General features: G+C 37.7%; 1 protein-coding gene across 2 annotated transcripts in view; it reads right to left on the bottom strand.

The window, feature by feature from the left end:
* Positions 1 to 20,998, bottom strand: part of jag2b (jagged canonical Notch ligand 2b) — an 84,868-nt gene extending 63,870 nt beyond the window's left edge. The window contains exons 1-2 of one of the 2 annotated variants that reach the window (XM_087296310.2): positions 20,775 to 20,998; positions 19,999 to 20,319 (exon numbers count right to left, since the gene is read on the bottom strand). In XM_087296310.2, the coding sequence (XP_087152436.1) occupies positions 19,999 to 20,319; positions 20,775 to 20,843 (390 nt within the window). In that variant the 5' untranslated portion in view covers positions 20,844 to 20,998. 2 annotated transcript variants of the gene reach the window in all.
* Positions 20,999 to 22,716: the final 1,718 nt, after the last annotated feature.

The following is a 22,716-nucleotide window of genomic DNA, read 5'->3' as shown; positions in this document are numbered from 1 at the left end:
GATATATTCAAGTTGACATTCACACTAAATCCTTCATTCAAAGAATGAGCACGTCGCACCAGTTCTGTGCCAGACTTATTGATTGTCCTCAGGGGACCTGCAGGTCATTTATTCATTCCATGGTGAGCAACTGCAGCATGTAATCTCCATTAATCTGGCATGCCAATCCCATCTTTTTAGCTGAACTGTTGACTGACACAGAGATATGGGCCAAACTAAGGGTGGAGAGGCAGTGGACAACACTGATCACAACCTTCAATTACTACAAATCCAAGACAGCACCATGCCAATTAAAGGCAACTGACATCCTTTTTTGTATCAAGTTGCAACAAGGCAAGGACGTTTCCCATTCATTTGAATTGTAGATTTTAGGACGCAACAAGAAAATCTCTATTCCATTTTAGAAAATATTGCTAAAACGAAATTGTCAAACACAGTTAATCCTACATGAATTTCATTGCCTAACCAGATATGGATGCATGTTCCCAGCTTTCACCTATGCCTGAGTAAACAGATCAAATAAAGATGCAAATTTTATCAGCAACTCTAAACAACATCACAGGTTTCTTAAATGGCATCAGTTGATAATACATTTTCACTGCATACAATTTACTTGCCTAATAATGAAAGACCGAAGGATTCAAAGATAATCAAATTTGGCATAGCTAGAGATTCTGCTCAAGAGTGCCCTCTGGCCTTCAGGGAATAGTGCTTCTCTGACAAGAGCTGCATGACAGTCACAACTTTTGCTCAATTTCATTTCGATTAATCTGATTAACTATTTTATTTGGAGGAAGTTATTGAAAGGATTGTGATGGATATTAATCAAAAAGAAATCCCTCTTCAGCAAATTCAGCACATTATACTGCAAGAATCCAAATGCCCTTTAAAGCCTGGTTTATACTTCTGCGTTGAGTGATTGGCATGACCTTCCCTGCTTTGCACGTTGTGCAATTGTACTTCTTTGTGCCGTTTGTGTTGCTCTGCAGGAACATTTCATGAACGCTAACAGGAAGTATGTTATGTTCTTCTGTGTCAAGTTTCGTTGCTGGGGTTTTGTTTTTTCTGAATGATACTTTAATGTAGAAGTAGCTCAAACTCGCTCACTTTGAGGCAGGAACTGGCGGACCTGCAACAACTTTAATCATAAGGTAAACACAAAACAAAACTTTCCATCTGGACCTCCTTTATGGGACTCGACACTTACAAACACTTGCTTCAACAGGTTCACGCGGCCCTCAGTCCCGCCCACACTCGTCAGCGCTACCAAGCCGACCAATCCCAGAGTATGTGCTACGCGTTGTTGTGACGTAACATTTTAAGAGGTGTGTGTCAGCATCGGCGACGGTCAGGGCATGGGCTAAGCAACCACGTGCAAGCTGCGCCGGAGGACATGCGTGCTCTTGACACAGAAGTATAAATCAGCCTTAAATGAAGTGCAATCCGATCCCTTAGATCAATTTAACAAGATTCAGTCTCTGTTCTTCCCTAGGGTCCCGCAGCACAAGACTGATCACAACGAGTGCACTTTGTTCTCACTGCCCCTCTAAAAGCAAGAAACTTGATGGCTGTCACCCACCCTAACATGACAAGGTCATGTTTGTGTCAACCAAGTCTAGACTTGGTAGGGGAATGTTCGGGGGTGTCAGGGAGGTCCAGTCACCTCACAAAGTCCACATTATTGCTTTAGTGATGGGAAGAGGAGGTTGAAAAGCCAGCTCTGTAATCAATCACTCACAAGAGAAAGGTGTCCCCTACTCCATCACCAATACGCAGGGGCCTCAGCCACACTGTCGACAGGGGGTGACCAGGTCATTTCATTTGCACTTTTTCTCTTGCCCTTTTCTTGTCTGTCAACCCTTTATTGATTACACATCCATCTTCAATTCCAAACCCACGATGCATTTTTTTTTTTTGTATCTAGCTTCTTCACAAGACCAGCCACAACAACTCTCAGAGGAAAACAAGTGAGCTTGCAGTCTAATTAAACCAAAGGAAGCAGCTCCTTGGATCTGAGTAATGACAGGAGAGTAGGGTGGGGAGGGGATGGGATCAAAGAAAACGTCTGGCAAAAATTGCTGAGGAAAAACCTGGAGAGAAACCCTCATCCAACCTGTAGCTCAAGAGGGATTCTGGGTGGCTTTGATAGCCTTTCATTCCGAGAATAATGTGATCTTCTCCATATACCCTCATTAACAACCCCACATTCAGCCCCAACCAAAATGGTTTAGCTCAACAGGGATTTCTAGCTGTCTTTAAAAGTCACACCAGAGGGTCGGGGTTATACCAGCATGAACATGTCTACTGGTATTATGTTGTGCCATGATATGGATTTTGCTATAAGTTGAACATTGTCATTCATAAACTCTGATTTGCCATTTATTAGGGATGCACTGAAAGTTCAACACCCAAAATTATCTGGTTGTGACAGAACAATGAAGTTGTTGATGATGAGGTCAAACAGCAACATTTATAGACAACACTGCATGTAAAATGAAAATACTTAGGGGGCACACAGCACAGAAGAGGTCAGAGTATAAGGCGGCTCCATTTGCTAAGTGTTTTTCCTACACAAAGAATTATGAGGTTGCCACCTTCTTCAAATTTTAAGCTGCTTTGAAATTATCAAAAAAATTCAGACAGGTAATTACAGGTTCTGGCAAACTTTATGTGATGTTCAGACACCTGCCATGTGGGCCTTTGACTTGAGAAATGAAAGTGCATTGTTAAATGTAATGTAATATATTTTAGATTTTATTTAAATATTGCATGTGTTACCAGTCCCACAAGGGCAAGTTATAATTTTGCACATCAGTTATAATTTTGAGTACATCAATTTCTCTTTGATGAGTCTTCATTGAGGACACAGAGAACTATCATCAAATGATGAGGGCTATTGAAAAATCATCAAACTTTGGAGAGCAAAACTCATTAACCAGACCGAGGACCAGGTCAGTGCTTCTCTGTAAGTTGCCGCTGATTCACATAGAGTAGAACATGGGAATTGTAAGATGTGTGTGCATGAGGGCTGAATGCTCGCAGAGTGCTGACCGAGTGCCAAGCGTCAGCTTTTTAACTCTGTCAAGTTTGTCAATGTAAACATAATTTATTATTTATAATGCATTTTGTGAGTTGATGTATTATTTATGCATTCATGTACTGTATGTGGGGCAATACGGTGGCTCAGTGGTTAGCACTGTGCCTCACAGAAAGAAAGTCGATGGTTTGAGTCCTGGCTGGAGCAGTTGGCATTTCTTCGTGGATTTTTCCCTCACAGTCCAAAGACCTGCGCAGTATAGGTGAATTGCATGAGCTAAACTGGTCATGGAGTATGTGGGGGGGGTGGGTGGGGGGGGGGGGGGTGGGGGGGTGATGGATTGCGATGCCGGCTCAGCATCGTGTTGTTTATTGGCCATCGGCGATGGACGATAGTGTCGTCTATCAGCCCAACCCTATACACCATGCAAGTCGAGATAGTCGAATTGTTCTCCATATCGCCTCATATTGTGAGTCATACACAATTATTGTGTTATTAATCTTTAATGTTCAATATATTTTGCATTATTGTGAACACATTAATTTGCTGTCAAAACTACATCAGTTAGTATATATTAATTTAACTTAGAACATTTGTGCTTGCAGTTTAAATCGTTTTGCAAAGTTTATTCACATTGTGTACACATTATGTATGCAATCTATTTTGAAAAATGTCTTACGAAAATCCACAATTATTTTATGATAGTATTTATTATGAAATATATTAAGAAATGCACATGAATCTAATAAGTAAACAAACCTAAAAAGAGTTAAGAAGTTAATTTTTTCAACTGATTTTAATCATACAGTTTTAAGTAATTTACTGTGTTCAACATTTCTGAGTTTATAATTACCTTTATGAAATACTTTGTCATATGCAATAGATTTAATACAGCCCTGCCTCATGTTATCCCTGTGCCTAAGGTATGTGTACGATTTTCTTTTACATTTTTAGGACAATAGTATCTCCAGCAGTAAAGATCTCAAAAGATGTTGATTTAAAATGCAAAGAAATCTGAGTTTTGAAACTAACAAAGACGACAGAAGTCAAAGTTTTTTTTTAAATTAATTAGCTTGACATGTTTACCACTCCAAAATATTTAAATGTTACTCAAAAAAAGATATATTGTGTTCAAAGGGGAAAAAAAGTTGTCGTTTTTTTACCCAAACATTTAAAAAGAATATATTTTAGAGCATACCATGATATTTTTATCCAAGGTTATCATACTTTAGAATCTTATGCCGGCCCATGCCTACTGGAGAGGGGAAAATATTGTGATTCAATGAGCTCCACATCGAGAAATGTCTTTCACATTTATCCTCATCATCAACACAACCTTATAAGAGAAATCCCTGCTTATTCCAACTCTGAAATCCCTCTTCAAATGTGGCAGTGACCTCTGCACACTACAAGTCCATATGACATGACTTTTTTCAGCTCAGTCAATTGTCATTTTCCGCCAGGCTTCCAGGGCACAAAAGCGGACAATAGCATTGTTTAAGCTGCATTATGACCATGGGAGGACAAGACGCCGCAAACCAACATGCACACGGAGCCCTGAGGCCAGTAAATGATATTCTGGAGCTCTGTAACCTCCCCTCTTTCAGCAAATTCCCACACTGGGGTTGAGTTCCTACAGACACAATAATAAAGCACTATCATCGACTACAATGGGTCTAGTTAACCTTGCAGACCCATGAGACATCGCCATCAATAAAGCAAGTCAGACAAGTGTCCGGTGAGTCTGAAAGGCAGGAGCACCAAGCGAGATACAAAATTATGCTTGCGTGGTGCTTATCGCTGCAGACTTGGCCAACGCAGGGCACGCTCTGGGTGAGTGTGTACACACACGGCTCATTTAGCATTCGGCTGCTATGCCAACAAGATCATTAGCAATGACAATACAACAAACCCCTCCCCTCTGGGTGCTAATTAAGCAAGAAGGGACAGCAGTGGCCATGAACACACACACAGTCAGATCCTGTACGTACAGAAACACAAGCAAAAGTGTGTATGGCTTATCACACTTCTATGAATTGTACTATATAAACAAACTAAATAAAAAAAATCTACTACTCACGCCAAGAGCGAGTACTACTCGCAATAAGAGTGCATGACATAAAACTTTGTAACAGTGGTAAGTGGTAGGGGTGTCAAAATTAATTGTTTCTTCTGTGCATCGCAATGCAGATGCGGACAATTCGCTCAGTTTAGAAATAGATCCTAAACAGTTAATATGTACTGATGTCATTTATCTCATATGCGGTAAAGTACTATGCCAAGGGAGGTGAGTGCGAGTGATTAAAACGCAAAAACTCTGCACAATGTACAGTTTGTTTACTGGACAGCCTTTCACTGACACTGAAGTTACAGCAGAAGCCCCTACTTCACTGCGACGGAAGAAATGAAAGTAAACTTCATTTCTCTCTCTCTCACACTGTGGCTTTGGGTTTTTTTCGATACCGGTGCTAAATCGATACTTTTAAAACTGTACCGGTGCCAAAACGGTGTCTGAACCGATACCTTTTAGCCACAAAATTAATCAACAAAATAAATTTAAAAAAAATTATATATATATATATATATATATAAAATTTTATATATATCACTATCATTATAATTGAACCATATAAATGTATATTTATAACAAGTTTAAAAGTAAACATCAATTCATATTTAATTTATTTGAACTGCATTAATGTATTTATTTTGATCATTTGTTTTTTAGCATAAATGCACAATTTGCATTATGCTAAAAACATAACATTAGCTTACTACTAAGCTGTGGAAAGGCTGTCATCAAAATCAGGGAGCACCTTTTTTCTGGGTTTGGGGCTTGTGACTACTTTTACATGGACATCAGTGATCTAATGATTTGCCTTAATCTGAATAAGACAATAATATGATTCAGGTGTTTATTCCCAGCTACGTTATAACACATAGATCAGTAACATCATTGTGTCACCAGCCTATAAATGTTTCCTCCGCAGTTTGTGTCTGTGGTCCTTTAAGATGTTAAAAAAAATCACTGTTTACGTGGTAGACTCTTGATCAGAGTATTGTCTTAATCATATTAAAATCAGAGTATTGGTGTCCATGTAAACGTACTCAGATAATGTGTCAGATGATGTCACAACCTGTCAGAGATGGTCCATTCCTCACCTATAAGTTGATTCCATGAGCCCTCGCATTTAATAAGTTTGATGTGTTTCTCTCTTAGACGCAACTTTAACACATCTTCTGCATGTTGGTGTGTCAGAATCCTTGCTTGTAAAATATAGCCATACTGTAGAATGCTTCGTTTAAGCAAATTAGCTGAACGTGATCTTGCGTGTTGATGAAGTGAGTCGCTCGCCGCATTCGCTAAACTGCGCGCTTTGTCTGACATCGCTGACATCCGTATCCCTCAAAGCTATTTAGAATTAAACATTTAGAGATAGTGTGACACAACGCTTACTCACGTGTGTCTTTAATGCACCCCTTTATGCTTCTTAAGCACGTCACACAGCAGATGCACCACTCAGAGCCACGGCACGGAGCGCACATGACAGTTGATAGTATCACACACCAGACGTGCATATTCGCATGTTATTTAAAATGAAGCTATTCAGATGGCGCTCTGTGGCATGGCAGAAATATGAACAGTCATGAGTCGTGGCTGGCCGTTGGATGCCCCTGGACAGCCCCTGGCTTGCGAATTCTAAATGCCTGGCGATGCGCATCCCCGAGCGGTGCTTCTGGTGCGCGACTTGCTTTACGTTCTTGTTGCAGCACCGAAATTAGGCACCGAAATTCATATGCTGATTTGATCCGGTGCATACCGGTTCCAAAGGTACCGGTGCCATAGTGGCACTGAGTTTCGGTAACCAACCCTAGTGGCAAATTTACCATCATGCACATGCTTTTCTTACTTACAGTTTTTGTCTTGATTCTAGTCCAAATATCTAACAAATTCTAAAGTAGGAATTATTTTATGGAAAAGTCAAATAAATGTTTTGTTCAAATTAAGTGAGTATTTTTTGTGTGTGAACCAGCAATATAATGTCAGAGTAGGCATGAGACAATTACCATTTTCAAGGTATACCGCGGTTTGAAAAAGTCAAAGTTTTAAAACCACCAAAATTCTGCAATACCAATCCTACGATATAAGTTGTATTTTTTTACGTTTTTTTTATGACAACAGTATTTCCAGCAGAAATGTATCCGAAAATCATCACAAAATTGTAAAGAAATCAGTGTTTTAGAAAATAATAAAGACAGCATAAGTCAACGATTCATTTGATTTATTCAGCCTGACATGTTTACTGTTCCTAAATATCTTAAATGTTTCTAAGTATAAAATATATTGTGTTCAAAGGGGGAAAAGTTTTTTTTTTGTTTTTTTAACCAGACATTTAAAAAGAAAATATTTTAGAGCAGTAATTACAATACTGTGAGAAATCATGATGTTTTTATCCAAGGTTATCATACCGTTAGAATCTTATATCCTCCAATGCCTATGTGAGGGTGCCAAGTAAAATAATTTTGTTTCAAACAAAGAAGAAAATAGTTTTACCTGGCAGTTGGCATATTATTTTGCTTGTTCTTGAATAAATTCACTTAAATCAGGTTATTCTGTTAAAACAACAACAAAATGTAAGAAAGCTTTTTTTTATTGCAGTTTATCAAATCAATTTTCCAAAAAACATTAAAAAATGTAAAAAAATTTATGTTAAAGCAAGACCAAATCAACCTAAAACAAAACAATAATCTAATGAAATCTAATTTAGTATAGTATAGTGAAGTATAACTTGCCATAAGGGGCAAGTTACATCAAATCACCATTATACAAAAAAGCAATTGCTCATATCCTCCTCATTTCAGAGAGGTTTTAACTGCAGCATTTGTAGAAACTGAGACTAGCATGGCTGCTTGGCAGCAACCGAAACAGGCTGTGAGGTTGGAAGCTGCCATATCCCAGTGGGCACAGCTCACAGATCTCCCAAAGACGCTGGCCTGGATCAAATCTCACAGCTCTCAATCCTTCCAAACCATGTATTACACAGCGGTCCGGCCATACTACTCTAAAGTAGGCTTCCAAAAAATTAATGTAAATCCATCAATGACATCTGTGGAACTATTCCACCTGATAGCTGCTCTTACACTAGTGTTATGAGCTCAATATGGAATGACACTATTCCATATTCAACTCATTGGCAAGCGTTCATTTGGCAAGCAGCCCTTCGGTTACTACAGTGAGGCGGCCATTTGACACTCTAGACTGCTAGCTCATCATCAAACCATCTGACAAGCCAGTTGTCTCCCTGTCAGTCTAGTCCAGTTACAGTACTGCCGATTACTGGCATCAAGTTAAAATGGCAGAACCTTTGCTAAGTAGCTTCACATCATTTAGAACAGACCTACTTGCGGAATAGCAATCTAGAATTGTGCTGCCATCCCAAGAGGTAAGAGTCACATGAGCAACAACTCCATTACAATCATTATCATTTTGAACAAGGTCAGAGGTCAAGCGGGAATTAAACTTGCCATGCGGTAATGCACTTTAATCACTGCAGCACACCTGCTCGCAATTCATTAGCTCCCTCAGGAAGGTGCGCATGCATTAGTCAGACACAATCCCACTTGCGCCACATCCATGTACGCTAACACAGAAGAAGAAAAACAATCCGGCTCTTCCTGAACAAATTCATACAGCTGGAAATGAATAAGCAGGCACTTTGTGTACTTGCAAGTCATCATTCATGTTGTCATGTGCAAAACTGTCGTTAAGGAACCCAGTGCCAGGGAGGTAGAGCATCATGGGTAGTTGAAAACAATTAGTTAAGAGCAGGAACTAACAATAGAAACAGCTCTCTCTCACACACATAGTAGCTTCCAGTGTTATTGGAAAGGGACATCAGGGTTAAGCTCTCTAACTCCCACTTCTTCCCACTGAAAGGACCCCATGTTTTCTACGACCCTTCTCAGGGGAGAGAGAAAGTCCATTATAATTGCTCTGCCTAATACAATCATGTCCACCACTGGTAGCTCTGTATGTTCAACCTAATGGAAGTCCTTCTTTTGGGAACCAGTTTATCTTGCACTCTTTATGAGGGTAACACTCAACATAGTCAGGCTCTTCTAAAAGCACCAACATGCTTTCTTGAGCACTTAGCTGAAGTACAGCACAAAAGAGTGGTTTTTCTTCAGTCCTCTCCTCCTGATGCCAGTCCTAATCACTTTTGTTTACACCAAAAATGAAAACTAAGCACACTGAGAGCATATCTCAATTAGATTTAATAATTATCAAAACTTTTTGTATTGGTGTAGAAATTAGGCTCAGGGGTGTCAAAATGAATTGTTTCTTTGGTGCACCACGATGCAGATGGGAACAATTCGATACCGGTTCAGTAACAGATCATAACCGGTTATTACATACTGACGTCATTTATCTCCTATGAGCAATGTCGCAGTAGAATACTATGGCAAAGGAGGCGAGGGCGAGTAAATAAAACGCTCCTACTAAAAAAAATTAGATAAATATGCACAGTTCAGCTACTTGTTCGTATGCTAGAAAGTCTTCAGTTGACACTGAAGAAGGCACAGCTAACGAGCCGCGTTTTAACTACTAGGGGGAGATGCTGTAAAAATACATTTCTGCTTCTCTCACATACACTTTGCCCGCTGCGCTGGCCTGTTTGTGAGGTAACTTTCTCCTCCTCTCAGCTGTTAAAGCGATACTTGTGGATCCAGTTGCAAGTTTTCTCCACTGTGTCTATTACGCACATATTATCTTATTGTCTATTATATTACTATAATACATATCTATCATATTGTCTATTATATTATGCACATATAGACTGTAACTGCGGCTGTTCTTCCCACGTAACTCATGGGTAAATATCGCTTTCATTCCCAAAGCCAAGCGCAGCCCTTTCTGTTGAGCGGGTGAAGACAGCCCTCAAAAAGGGAGCGGGATTATATTTACATTAGTTTATTTGTTATAAATGCTCATATTGTCTTCTGTGCATATATTAAAGTTTTGCTTCATACATTCAAAAAGTGTGTTTTCTTTGAGCAGGTAAAATTAAAGGTACAGTTCATATATCTTACTGCTTGTATTAAAGGACAAAATTCTATTACAAATAAAATATAAATATTAATATATTTAAAGATTTTAATAAAAAAAAAATTGTGTTGTGAAGAAAAAATCTAATTGCTTATGGAAAGCATCGTCAATGCACCGTGATGCACCAAGATATCGAATTGAACCGAATCGATGGCAAGATAATCGTAACCAAACCGAATCATGAGACCAGTGTAGGTTCACACCTCTAGATTAGGCATTGGCTGATATAAGATGCTATGAGAACCTTGAATGAAAATATCACGACTTCACCGTATCACGGTATTGTTATTAATGCTCTAAAAAAACATTTTTTTGCAATGTCTGTGTAAAAAAACAACATTTTTTGCCCCTTTGAACACAATGCATTTTATTTTTTGAAACATTAGAAATATTTTGGAGCAGTAAACATGTAAGGCAGATTAATTAAAATGAATCATCGACTTCTGCGTCCTTCATTAGTTTCAAAAACACAGATATTTTTACAATTTAAAATGGCATCTTTGGATATATTTTCTCCTGAAGATACTGTTGTCCTATAAGAGCAACAAAAAAATGTCAATTAAAAATATTTTACACATACCTTAGGAATGGTATTACAGAAAAGTTTGGTGGTTTTAAAACCTTGAATTTTCCAACAAAACAGTTATCCTCCCATGACTACTGGTGTGAATGGTAAATGACCCTTGCCAGAACCCTAGCATTACAGTCATACTTGCATTAAGTGGATTTTCAGTTAAAGCATTTTATCCTTTAATCATTTATCAGCATTTTGGCAAGGGCCCTTCTGCAATCTCCAAACCAGTAAGGTCCATTTAATAGTTTTGAAGAGTCCATCGTGTGGGAGTGATGGAGTAGGAAGTGCCTGGATTTTATGCTTTACAGAGAATCTAAACAGTCTCTCTTTAAATGCTTTATTACAAATAAACATGGTCAAAACTAGGCAGTCTGTGTTTACAAAATGTGCCATCCAAAGACGACCTCTCTCAAACCACCCTGTAGCATAACAGATTTTGTTCATAAAGTCACCTCAGGCACACTGTCTCTTAATTGGCCCAGTCTTTCCACTGCTAAAAATAATTCTACCATGACTGCTGCATTCAAGAGAAGGAAAATGCAGCCTTTCCCTTCATTTAATGGGAAGACATGGGTACAAAAAGCCTCTCTGCCCCAGGTCACAAGAAAGAAAATGTTTATTGTGGTGGCAGAACAAAAAGCTATTTCAGGGTCAGGAAAAGAGAGAGAGAGAGACTCTCACATCCAGCTAGATTCCTCATGATCTTAAACTTCCTGGTGAATCACCACAGCGGATCTCCATGGAGAGGGAGGAATCAATACTGGCTCTTCCTGTAACATCACAAACCACTGCAGATGACTGCAAATAGTGCAGCCAGCTCAAACAAAAGCTGCTCTGCTTTGACTGTTGCTGCACCACAGGGTCAACCAAATCATCCACTAACTTATGCATTAACTAAAGAGCTAATAACTAGCTGTTAAAAATTTTGTGACAATGAAATCATCACATGCGTTGCATGTTTATATTCAACCCCTTCCTAACACTCATAACACAGTTAGAAATTTATCTTTGAACATTAAATGGCTTTTGACGCAGTGAGCTAAAACAGGCAAAAAAAAAACGGTAAATGTTCTTGCACTTAGATCACCTTTGTTCTTTAGTGGAGCATTTTTGGTGGCAACCTTGTTTCTTTTTTACACATAATTTAACAATTAAAATCCATCAATTTGTGGCCAGTTTCATTGATTCAATGATCATTTTTATGCACAGACCAATTCTTTCACTTTCTAAGATCTCAATGCTTTATCAGAAGCCATGGGTAGTCATTATGGCTGCACAATATCAGCATCAATATCGCTATGTGTGCGTCTGCTAGGAGTGTAACGTATCACTGTTGATCTGCGATTCAGACAGATCACAATCCACAATTCGGAGCACACGTGACATCATATATAAGTAATATATTATATATAAATCGCAGAAAAAATAATAATAAATAAATAATCGCAAAGTCATTTTTTCCCAATATAACGCAGCCCTAGTATTGATTTTTTTTTATCCAGCATATACTTTGATTATCAAAGTGCAAGAAGTCCTTGAATTACCTAGGACCACGTTTTAAACTAAAGATTATTTTTCATGTTCTTCAAGATGCTGTGTTAAACAAAAACATCTGACTGCATATTACAGTATACCCAACTTATACCAGCCAATTATCAATTTATTACTAAAAGGACGGCAAACAAATAAATAAAATCACATTCGAAATTTTGCAAATTTTGCGGTTGCCATCCACATCTTGTCATGGAAGCACAATTGTGTGGTTTATTTCAAACACTCAACTGAGTTGAATTATGAAGTGAGTTTGGAGTAAAAACAGATGTTTATGTGTGGTACTTCCACATGCTTTCAGATGTAGCAATAGTAGCATTTACTAAAAAGGGCCAAAGTTCACCGAGTAGCCACACAAACAGTTGTCAATATTATGATTATCTATGATTTGAATAATCGAATGTGATATTTTGCATAACGTAGTAAACGTTGCTTCATCTGAATGCACGTGTTATAAAATTTACCACTCATCACATTACTGACATGCATGTGATTTATCACGCAACCCTAAATACTAACAGACACAAGACAATTCACTCGTATACCTTTGAATGGAGAAAAGTATGACGGTCAATGTGGTGAATGAAGGCCTGCCTTCAAGTAAAGGAGCCAATCAGCGATCACTATAGACTGAGGATTCTCCAGGGGAGGGGCTCAGACCATATGAGATTATCTGCAGATTTAGTTAGACTCGAACGTTTAAAAATGAAACTAAAGACAAAGTTGTCGTTTAATTTTAATGGTGATTCCTAATATGAAATTAAATCCTAAGCTTGGCAAGCAACTACGAATAATTTGATGTTTCCCCCTTCAAACAGAATGACCGAGCATATGGTTGTTGCTAGATCAGATATGGTTGCAGCCGGAAGTTAGCGAAAATGATTTATAATATTTATAAAATTTCCTATTAAAGGTATTTTATTAACATATACCCCCACCCCAACCCTAAACCCAACAGTCACAGTGATGTAAAAACATTAGTTGTATCGAGTATTTATTATGTTATCTATTAAATTACTCCATAAATTGTATTTTTATTGTCTACCCCTACCATAACCCCAACGCATTTTCTGATTTTGCCAAGTGCTAGTTGTACTAAGACCAACATTTTTTATGATGACCCAGGGACAACAACTCCATCAGCCAATCAATCATCATGATGTCATCATTATGTGCCCCATGCAAAGACCGCTAAAATTCATTTTTACCAGTGAAAAGGACAAGTCAAAAGCTAAGATCACGAGTTTTCTCCTACCAATTCACAGAATGATCGCAAAATAAGGATTTGTTTAAATCGACTCAACCTGGATTTTACAGTGAATTACAGTATGTCAGCGTCTTGAATAATCTTGTTTGTTCAAACAAGTGTTTTGTTCTGCATTTCAGGCATTTGTCTTTTAATGAAACTGAATGCGAAGCAACAGAATAGCAACTAAAATAGAAGTATTAGACAACTTTGCAGTCGCTTTAAGCTAGAAAAAGGCCAAGTTTAATTGCGTTTGATAGCTAGGCACATTGTTAATTTGTTATCTTGTTTTAATTTGAGACAGAAAGTACATTAAAGCACATCAATCTAACTAATTTGTCAATGCAGAATAATGTAAAATGTTCACTAAGCTGGAAAAAAAAGCAAATCCATAAATATTTATTTTGCGATCATTCTGTAAATTGATAGGAGAAAACTCATGATTTTACCTTTTCACTTGTCTATTTCACTGGTAAAAATTGCAGGTGTTTTTTTTTTTCATGACGTTTGATTGGCTGATGGAGTTGTTGTCCCTAAGTCATCATAAAATAATTTTTCTCTCAGAACTAGCACTTGGCAAAATCAAGATGTGCTAAACGAACGCACCAGTCACAGTACTATAATGATATTAACTGTTATACAGTGCCATAAAAAAAAAATTCTGCTACATTCATGTGCGTATCGCACTTCCGGCCAGCCGTGTATCCCATCTAAAGTTTACCCGAGCATACTGCCCAGGAGGCATTTCAAAGATGGCCGCCAAGTAAAATGGGACTTTGTTACTAATTAGGTATTGTCCTTACAATGCAGTAGCAGGGAAAACGTGACACCATCCAAGCCATGACCGCAGCTTTGGGTTAACCCACACAAAAAGCCAAAACATCAACCAAAAAAGGTGGACGCTGGTTCCTTGGACATTTTAAGGCCCTAAGGGAGCAGCAATCTATAATCAGCCCCAATCAGCAGCCACCTGCTCTGATGCTGAACTGGACAATTACTGCTTTTTGTTGACCGGAGACGCAGCCAGCTGTGACTGGCTAATTACACAGTCAATAGTGTAATCAGTTGTGAGGCTCTGGCACTTCTTTCCCAGGTGAGATGGGAACGAGTGGTTCCACTGAAAGACCAGTTAAGGGGGAAGGGAACTCGGAGGGCAATAGATAATTGTTTACTAAAGGCCCATGTAACCGTCTCCTAGCAACAGCCCAGCAAGCTCCCAATCAGGTGTGGCTGACGCTGCCATTTAGCCTTGAAGCGTAGTGGTCCTCTGACAGACAGATACAGCTGCCGTCTCTATCGTCAATATCACTGCGCCACCAGAGAGGCTCTCGTGGGTACGGTCTCTCACGCTCCTGAAGTTCAACATCTACTAAAACGGTAACACAAATCTACAACTTACTAACCTGCTGCTGACTGCATGGATTCATTACACAAGTAAAAGGCCAGAGGGATACTTTCAAGAGACCATGGCTTTCATCATATGGTAACCATCTGATAAAGAGATAATCTATAGGCACGGGTCAAAGTATTGTTTTTGGAGCACTTGAGATCTATATTTAATCTTAATATGGATTTCTGTAAAGATCCATGTTTAACTAATTCAAGTATTTCCTACATCCTCGCCATTGAATCTACACACAGTTTTAGCCTTGTTTGCAAATACAATAGAATGTGATGCAATTTAAAAAAGGCAATCAAATAATCACCAAAAACCTTCCTCATGGGTCGCATGCAGTAACATACAGATGACAAGATTCACAAACAAATGACTCCATGAACGAGTTTTTTGTAGTGAATCAAAGCAAATCATTAAAAATCTAATCAAAAACTAAAAGGTTGACTTAAGGTTGCGGTTGGGTTTTTAAGAGTTTTTTTTTTTTTTTTTACAATATTACAGACAATCTCCATTTCAGATGTGTGCTCAAACTGCATTGCGATTTAAAAAGAAAATGCAATGTGTGTGGAATTATAATGAAGTCTGTACATGAGATATTAACAGAAGCCAGAGATGCACCACACAAAATATTGTACCAAGCATAGCAAGCTCATAATTCACAATGTACAAAATATTGGAAGAAAACAAATACTAAAAATTTAATTGGAAGTAGGAGAGGTTACATTAATACATTTCTGGGAAGAATTTAGAGTTCAGATTAGGGCTGCACGATATTAGAAAAATCTAACGTTGCGATATTTTGTTATTCTGTGATCCATATTGCCATAAGAATCCTATTTCACCAGATGTGTTGAATCTCTCAAATTGGAAGACAATTATAATATTAAATTAGATTAGGATTGAGAGGATTCTGTAGGGCATGGTAAACAATCTACAAGCATACATAAATACAATAAAGAAAAAGATACACCTGAAATAAACTTGAAATTGTACTCAAACATAGAAATGAAAAATAACACTATATAGTTTTCATTCTAGAAATAATTTTAACTGCTTATTGATATTAAAATTACACACAGTACAATTTATTATGCCTAAATGCTAAATAAATAAAATACTCATACAGTCACAGGTCTCAAAAAACACATGCAAATGATCGATTATCATCCGGACTCAACATTGCGTTTACTTGCAATGTGACTATTGTGAATGATCATTGATCACGATGCCGATTTTGAAACGGTATACTGTGCAGCCCTAGTTCAGATGGTATTTTCTTTTAATTTTATTTTCATATTATTCTGATTAAAAGTACCATTTATAAAAGTGTGGCTTTTCTTTGTTTACAATGGTAACCACAGATACACTATTGACCTTATTCTGCAATGTGGAAGTGTGCTCATTTTTGCTACTGTTTTAGAACTTCCGTTTCAGTTGCCTATGGGAGAAATGACTAGGAGTAATAAACTGTAGAAAACAGTTAAACTACAAACAAGTGTTTGCATGATTATACACAGCAGAATCATTTTATAAATAACTCCTACTTACAGTGAAGAGTGCACATGTATGCTTTTATTATATTTTGCCAATCAGTTTTCATTTCTGTTTCATGTAAAGGAAAGTCAGACAGTTTGTTTTTACTTTTAGAAGAGAAAAAAACTATTTAAAATCAAAAACTGTTCATGTACAGTTGAAGTCAGAATTATTAGCCCCCCTGAATTATTAGACCCCAATTATTTTTTCAACACATTTCTAATCATAATAGTTTTAATAACTCATTTCTAATAACTGATTTATTTTATTTTTGCCATGATGACAGTAAATAATATTTGACTAGATATTTTTAAGACACTTAAAGTGATCATTAAAGGCTTAACTAGGTTAATTGGGCAGGTTAAGGTAATTAGGCAAGTTATTGTATAATGATGGTTTGTTCTGTAGACTATCGAAAAAATATATAGCCTAAAGGAGCTAATAATTTTGACCTTAAAACTGTTTTTAAAAAATTAAAAACTGCTTTTACTCTGGCCAAATTAAACAAATAAGACGTTATCCAGAAGAAAGAATATTATCAGACATACTGTGAAAATGTCCTTGCTCTGTTAATCATCATTTGGGAAATATTTTAAAAAGAAAAAATTCAAAGAGGGGCTAAAAATTCTAACTTTAACTGTAACATTATGTACTCAAACATTTTTCTTGGACTGTTATTAAAATACAGTGGTTGAGTCAAATTTGCATGTAACGGAGCCAATAAACAGTTTGTAATCTAATGTTTTCTTTTATCTTACACTAGAAGAAATCTATTTTTAAAAACCCTATTTAAAGTTAGCCAGTTTTTGCTTATAAAATTGCAGCTGGAAATGGCCATTTAATTCACGATTGGTTCATCAACAGAAAACTGAATTTTTCAGAAATGAATCATAATTATACACAAATTTCACACATTGCTATAAAAACATGTTAAAGTGCAACTGAAAGTTTAATTGAATACCACATGCCGCAGAAAATAGAATCAAAATCAGCTTCGAATGACACCAAAAGCTTCTATCAAATCAAAGCAAGAAATCTAATCAAAAGCAAACCACGAAGGCAAAGGCTTCTCAAAACCAATCTTAGCAAAACAACTCAGTGATACAAGAAAACAAACTCCACCAGGTGCCACCACAACAGGTGACAAACTCGGTCTCTAATACTGAGGGCGAGGTGCTGGATATCTTTATACAATGCACCCTAGATGGGGTTACACCGAGCACATCAAACAGATGTCCGGATGCAGAGACACTCAGAAACACATTCCACTAGCAATTTCATTAGCTTTCATGGGACACTAAGAAACTGCAAACACGGCATTTTAAATTTAAACTCAATCACAGGCTTTCAGGCACAAAACCATAGCCACATATCATGTGATCCAAGCTATATAGAGACATCTAGGTGAAATTTCAAGCAGGGGTCAGAAGAGAAGCAGGTGTAGCATCAAAGACGGCCCTGAAAGGGTCAGTATGATAGCACGTTACACATTAACTTAAACGGTTGAGTGTTTGTGTGTTGGGGGAAGCAGTGAGGTAGTAAATGAAAGACTAAAGGAAAGCTGGTTTTAGGTCTGCCATGGAACACAGGTGAGTACTTTATGTGCGTCTCATCGGGCTGCAGTCCAAAACTGAGAGAGTTGACACTACGTGACATCTCTCTTTTTGTTGTTTGCTGGTGTGACACCGAACTGCATAAAACATTTGCAGCGATTTGACACCTGATATCAGCATCAGTAATGTGCCTGAGTGTCTGGAGAGACACACGATAAGTTTTTTTTTCCCATATCAGCACAAGGGAGTCACAATCAGTATTCGGATACCATTACAACTAATTTCCATGACAACTAAACTTCCCTCTAATCAAGGTTACGGTGGGATTAGATTATACATTTATTGGTAATAGCCGACATTAAGAAAATACCTAATAATAATCAAACTTTAAATGCTGCTTTTGGAAAGATTCTAAAAGATTAAACATGCTGAAATAAAGATCAAGTAGTGTTGTTATTGGGGTAAAATTTGTTTAATATTCGCACATTTTTTCAGTACCAACTTGTGACACCTTCGCTATATTGTTAACCATGGTACTTAGAATATTCTTTCTGAAATCACATGCAAGTATGACATCGAAACAACATTGTTAGCACTATTTAGACTATGTACAACACTGTTAGTCTTTGGCTGCTAATATGATTTCAAAACAGTTACTTTTTAATACTTTTCTGAAATTATATTATTAAGGAGAAATTCCAAATGTGTGAATATACAACACACTTTCTGAGGTAAATTTGGTTTAATATTCAAACATTAGTTAAATTTTGTCTTGTGACATGGTCCCTACCACGCTACTTTGAATATGAGGTCTGAAAACTCATGCAAGAATGACTTATTAGCACTATTTAATTGACTGTGGACTATGGTGTGCTTTCATAGTCATTGATATAATTTCCCTATTTAGAATTTGCAAATAACACCAATGGAGAAAATTTGAATATGTGAATATAAAACTAACTTTAGCTCAACGTGTTTGTTTTGTGTTATTGTTATGTGTTACAGTAAAAGATTAGCATTCATTTTTAAGCATATTGACTACCTTTTGCATAACCATTTACCACAGATACCATGATTAAACTATGTGTAGTAAAACCATGCTTCACTTGTGAATACAACAGTTTGCCTGCAAAAACATGCTTTTTTTGATTCATTTGTAGCAAGTTCAAGCAAACCAATAGTAAAAAGAATCAAAGATTTAGGCAAAACCACAGCATTACAGTAGTTAATCCGCCTTATATCACTCACTTTATTCCTTTAACAATAACACAAGTAAATATAGTACTTTAAAAAAACCTGTGTGGGGTATTAATCTGCTAAAATGCGATATAACAAAATCATAAAGACCAAGCAGCGCCATGAGTATGGATAGCGCGTCACATTTGAATAGCTAGTACACTACTTGAGAAAGATTGGCACCTTGATAATGAGAAGTCAACTGAAACAAAATTAAAATCAGTCTACCTAAACCGCCTTGTATATTCTCTTATGCTACCAAAACAAGATGTACAACTAAGCAGATTTGTAACACAGCCAATTAAAACAAACTATTCTGTTAGAAAGTATCTTTTAAAGCTTCCGCTTGACAGGATGACAGACTTAAGTCACCATTCACTTTCAATCAATATTTCTTCGAGTAAATAACAATATTATCTAATTACTTCGTGTTTCTAAAATAAATAACCAACACAGGTGGGAAACAAGGTGACCAAGTAGCAGAATTTCCATTCAACAGTGAGCTATCTCTTTAAGAGGTGCGTGTCACCTTAAATGCACCTTCAAGCAGCCCGTTTCAAACACGCAGAGCAAAGTGGGTGCCCTACAGATGAAGCAGTCACAGAAATAACAGAAAATCGTTAAAAGACAGCAGCCTACACGCCCCACGATTAAAATAGAGACCCTGTCATCACCCTAACAATATAGTGCACTCAACTTCCGAGCAGTGACAGCTCACCGCGGCGCGTTTTTTATTACAGCCCATGGAGAAGACGAGGACTCACCGGCCAGGCGAAGTGAAAAGGGATGATGATCTTTCCCACGTCGCTCGTTTTGCTGGGGCTGTTTTTTGCGGTCTTAAAAGAAAATATATTTCCACCAAGAACGTCGGTAGATCCAGAGCCGAAGGTGCACTGTCCAGTGGTGGTGACTTCAGACTGGTACTCCTTCAGACACACTTTAAAGTAAGTATCGCACTCGTCCCGCACGCAGCGCTGGTCTTGAGAGTTCCGCGTGCTGTCGCAACATTCCCCGTCCCACAACTCACCGTTTACATTTTCTACAGCAATCAGCTGCAGCTCAAAATAGCCAGAGGACTGGGACACCTAAAAATACATTGAAAACAGAAAGACAAATAATAAACAAACAAACAGAGCAATCATAATGCTGATTGTGCATTACAGAAATGCAGATAAATCTGTGCTAATGTTAATTTGAGGGAATGTGTCGCGTGCGCTTGTGCATTCAAGTCTCCAGAGAATCAGTCTACAATTTTGCAAACCTGTTATGCGGATGAGATGAGAAAATCGGCTTTATTTCATACAATATCCTATAAAATTGATCCACCCGTGCTTTTAATGAGGAATCGTGTTTCAAGTTAACATTTCTTACATCTGACATTTCCAAATGCACGCGCACATGTGGCTGCGTAATTCAAATATCGATCACTTTAAGCAGAAACGGTTGAAATCGTCTGCCCACACCCATCAACTTTTGCCTCCTGATCAGTGCTACGGCAATTAAATCGATCTGCAACACTAATAACAATCAGAGCTCTCACCTTCGTCCACATCGTTAACAGCAGGCACGCGATTGGGAGCCAATTCCTAATCCTGATACAATTCCACATGCCGCCGATTTGATGTGTTATAAACGCAAGATGGAAAACGGCCGATGACCGGCGACAGGATCCTCCGTTCCTGACATGCAAAAATTCACGAGCGTGGTGTGTTTGCGCGGTGATGGTCTGTGCTGATCTCTCCCTCGGTCTGATCACTTCACGGCAAATGATATGTTTCACGGCTACCACACGCCTGAGGAGATCTCGCGTGATTGACAGCTGGAAGGGCCAATCAGTATCCCCCCTGCTGATGCGGTTGGCCAATCGCCACTCGGGGGCGGAGCCTGGCCAAAAAACTTACGAGCTCTATTCCCTCTGTTTCACAACGAGCAATTAAACAGCGTGCTTTCTTTTCTGTCAGGAATTTGGATATTTGTAATGCGTAATTTGCAGAATTAGTATTTTTATCACGTTAATGATTTCTAAACACACAGTGATGACCAGACTACAAATATAACAGAGATGTCGCATTTAAAGTGCCCACATGTTGACTAGAAATGTGTATATATTCTCAAGAATATTTTCTTACATTTAAATAGACACTATGTTAACGTTTGTTCATTTGTTTCATTTGTTTACTGTACCATTGTGGCACATTTATTAAAACAATAGCAACTATGGTAAACAAGAATGAAATTGCTTTATGAATGGAAGTGCTTTAAATTGTCATTTAAAATTGGCATTATATGTGGAAACCACAAAACCAAGAAAATTAGCCTTGAAAACCTCAAAAAAGCTGTATATCCCCGCTGATGTCCTGATGCGTGCTCAGCCTGCTAGTGTGATTTGCCACAGGTGAGAGCGCCCTCTACTGTACATCCTCGCATTGACCTGGAAAGAGACATCCTAACAAGATGAAGACAAACTTTGAAAAACATTTACAAGCAAAATCTCAACATCTAATTAATTTATATAAGTTCCTATTACCTTAGCATCCAATGTAGTAGTTCTCAATCTTGCTGGAAATGTTCAAAATAGTCTAATAAAACATCTGAAAACCAATCAAGTATCTAAAACAAATCTAAATACATCTTGGGCTGGTTTTACATGCATTTTGGGCATTTTCCATTTGGTTGCCAACCAGCTAAACCAGCTGAACATCAGCTTGGCTAGGCTGGTAGACCAGCTAGACCTGCTTGTCCTCGATTGTACCCCAACAACGCACTTTTTTTTCTTTCTGTCTCTCTTTCTTACACTTTATTTATATCAGAATCTTGTTAATAAAAGCCTCAAGTCCTGAACTGAGTGTCAGAAAAGTGTATTCTTTACTGGTATAAATATTCATTTATATCCGATTTGGTTAGAGTAAAACAAACTCTGATGAGATTGCTCTGTTGCTGTGGTTCACTGTGGAATAAACTGGTACACTGCCATGCAAACCATGGAGCAAGCCATAAAGCAGACTGAATGTACTTTAATAAAGAATGTTCCAGTACACTTACAAAGTGTGTCTGAATATGAATTCAACATGAACCAATGACACCTACAGTACATAAAACAAAAGCATGATGTCACAAGCTGCAACTATAAAAGGACAGAATGCTCAAGCGCACCTGTTTTTTTCTCCTTATAGACATGATGTTGCCTATGACAGGCATCAGAAACACATCCCCTTGCAGCAGAATTTTATTTATTTATTTTTTGTGCATGCATGAATTTGTCCCTGGCTCTGTTTTGAGTCCTTAACAATTTCTCAAAACTTCACAACATACTGCACATCAGATTTAGCACAGCAGCCAGCATTATGTTGGGCATTTGGTAACTTCCTTTGCAAAACATACATCATTAAAATATGTTTTTTTTGTATCTTTTATTTCAGTCAATAAATTACATTGTGAATGTTAAGTCAATGTTTTCATTTCTCTTTCTCTCTCTCTCTCTC

This window comes from Danio rerio, chromosome 20 (genome assembly GCF_052040795.2).
Source record: "Danio rerio strain M-AB ecotype USA chromosome 20, GRCz13ab, whole genome shotgun sequence".
Classification (NCBI taxonomy): domain Eukaryota; kingdom Metazoa; phylum Chordata; class Actinopteri; order Cypriniformes; family Danionidae; genus Danio; species Danio rerio.
The sequence above is the reverse complement of the archived record's forward strand: the minus strand, read 5'-3'. Positions and strand labels throughout refer to the sequence as shown.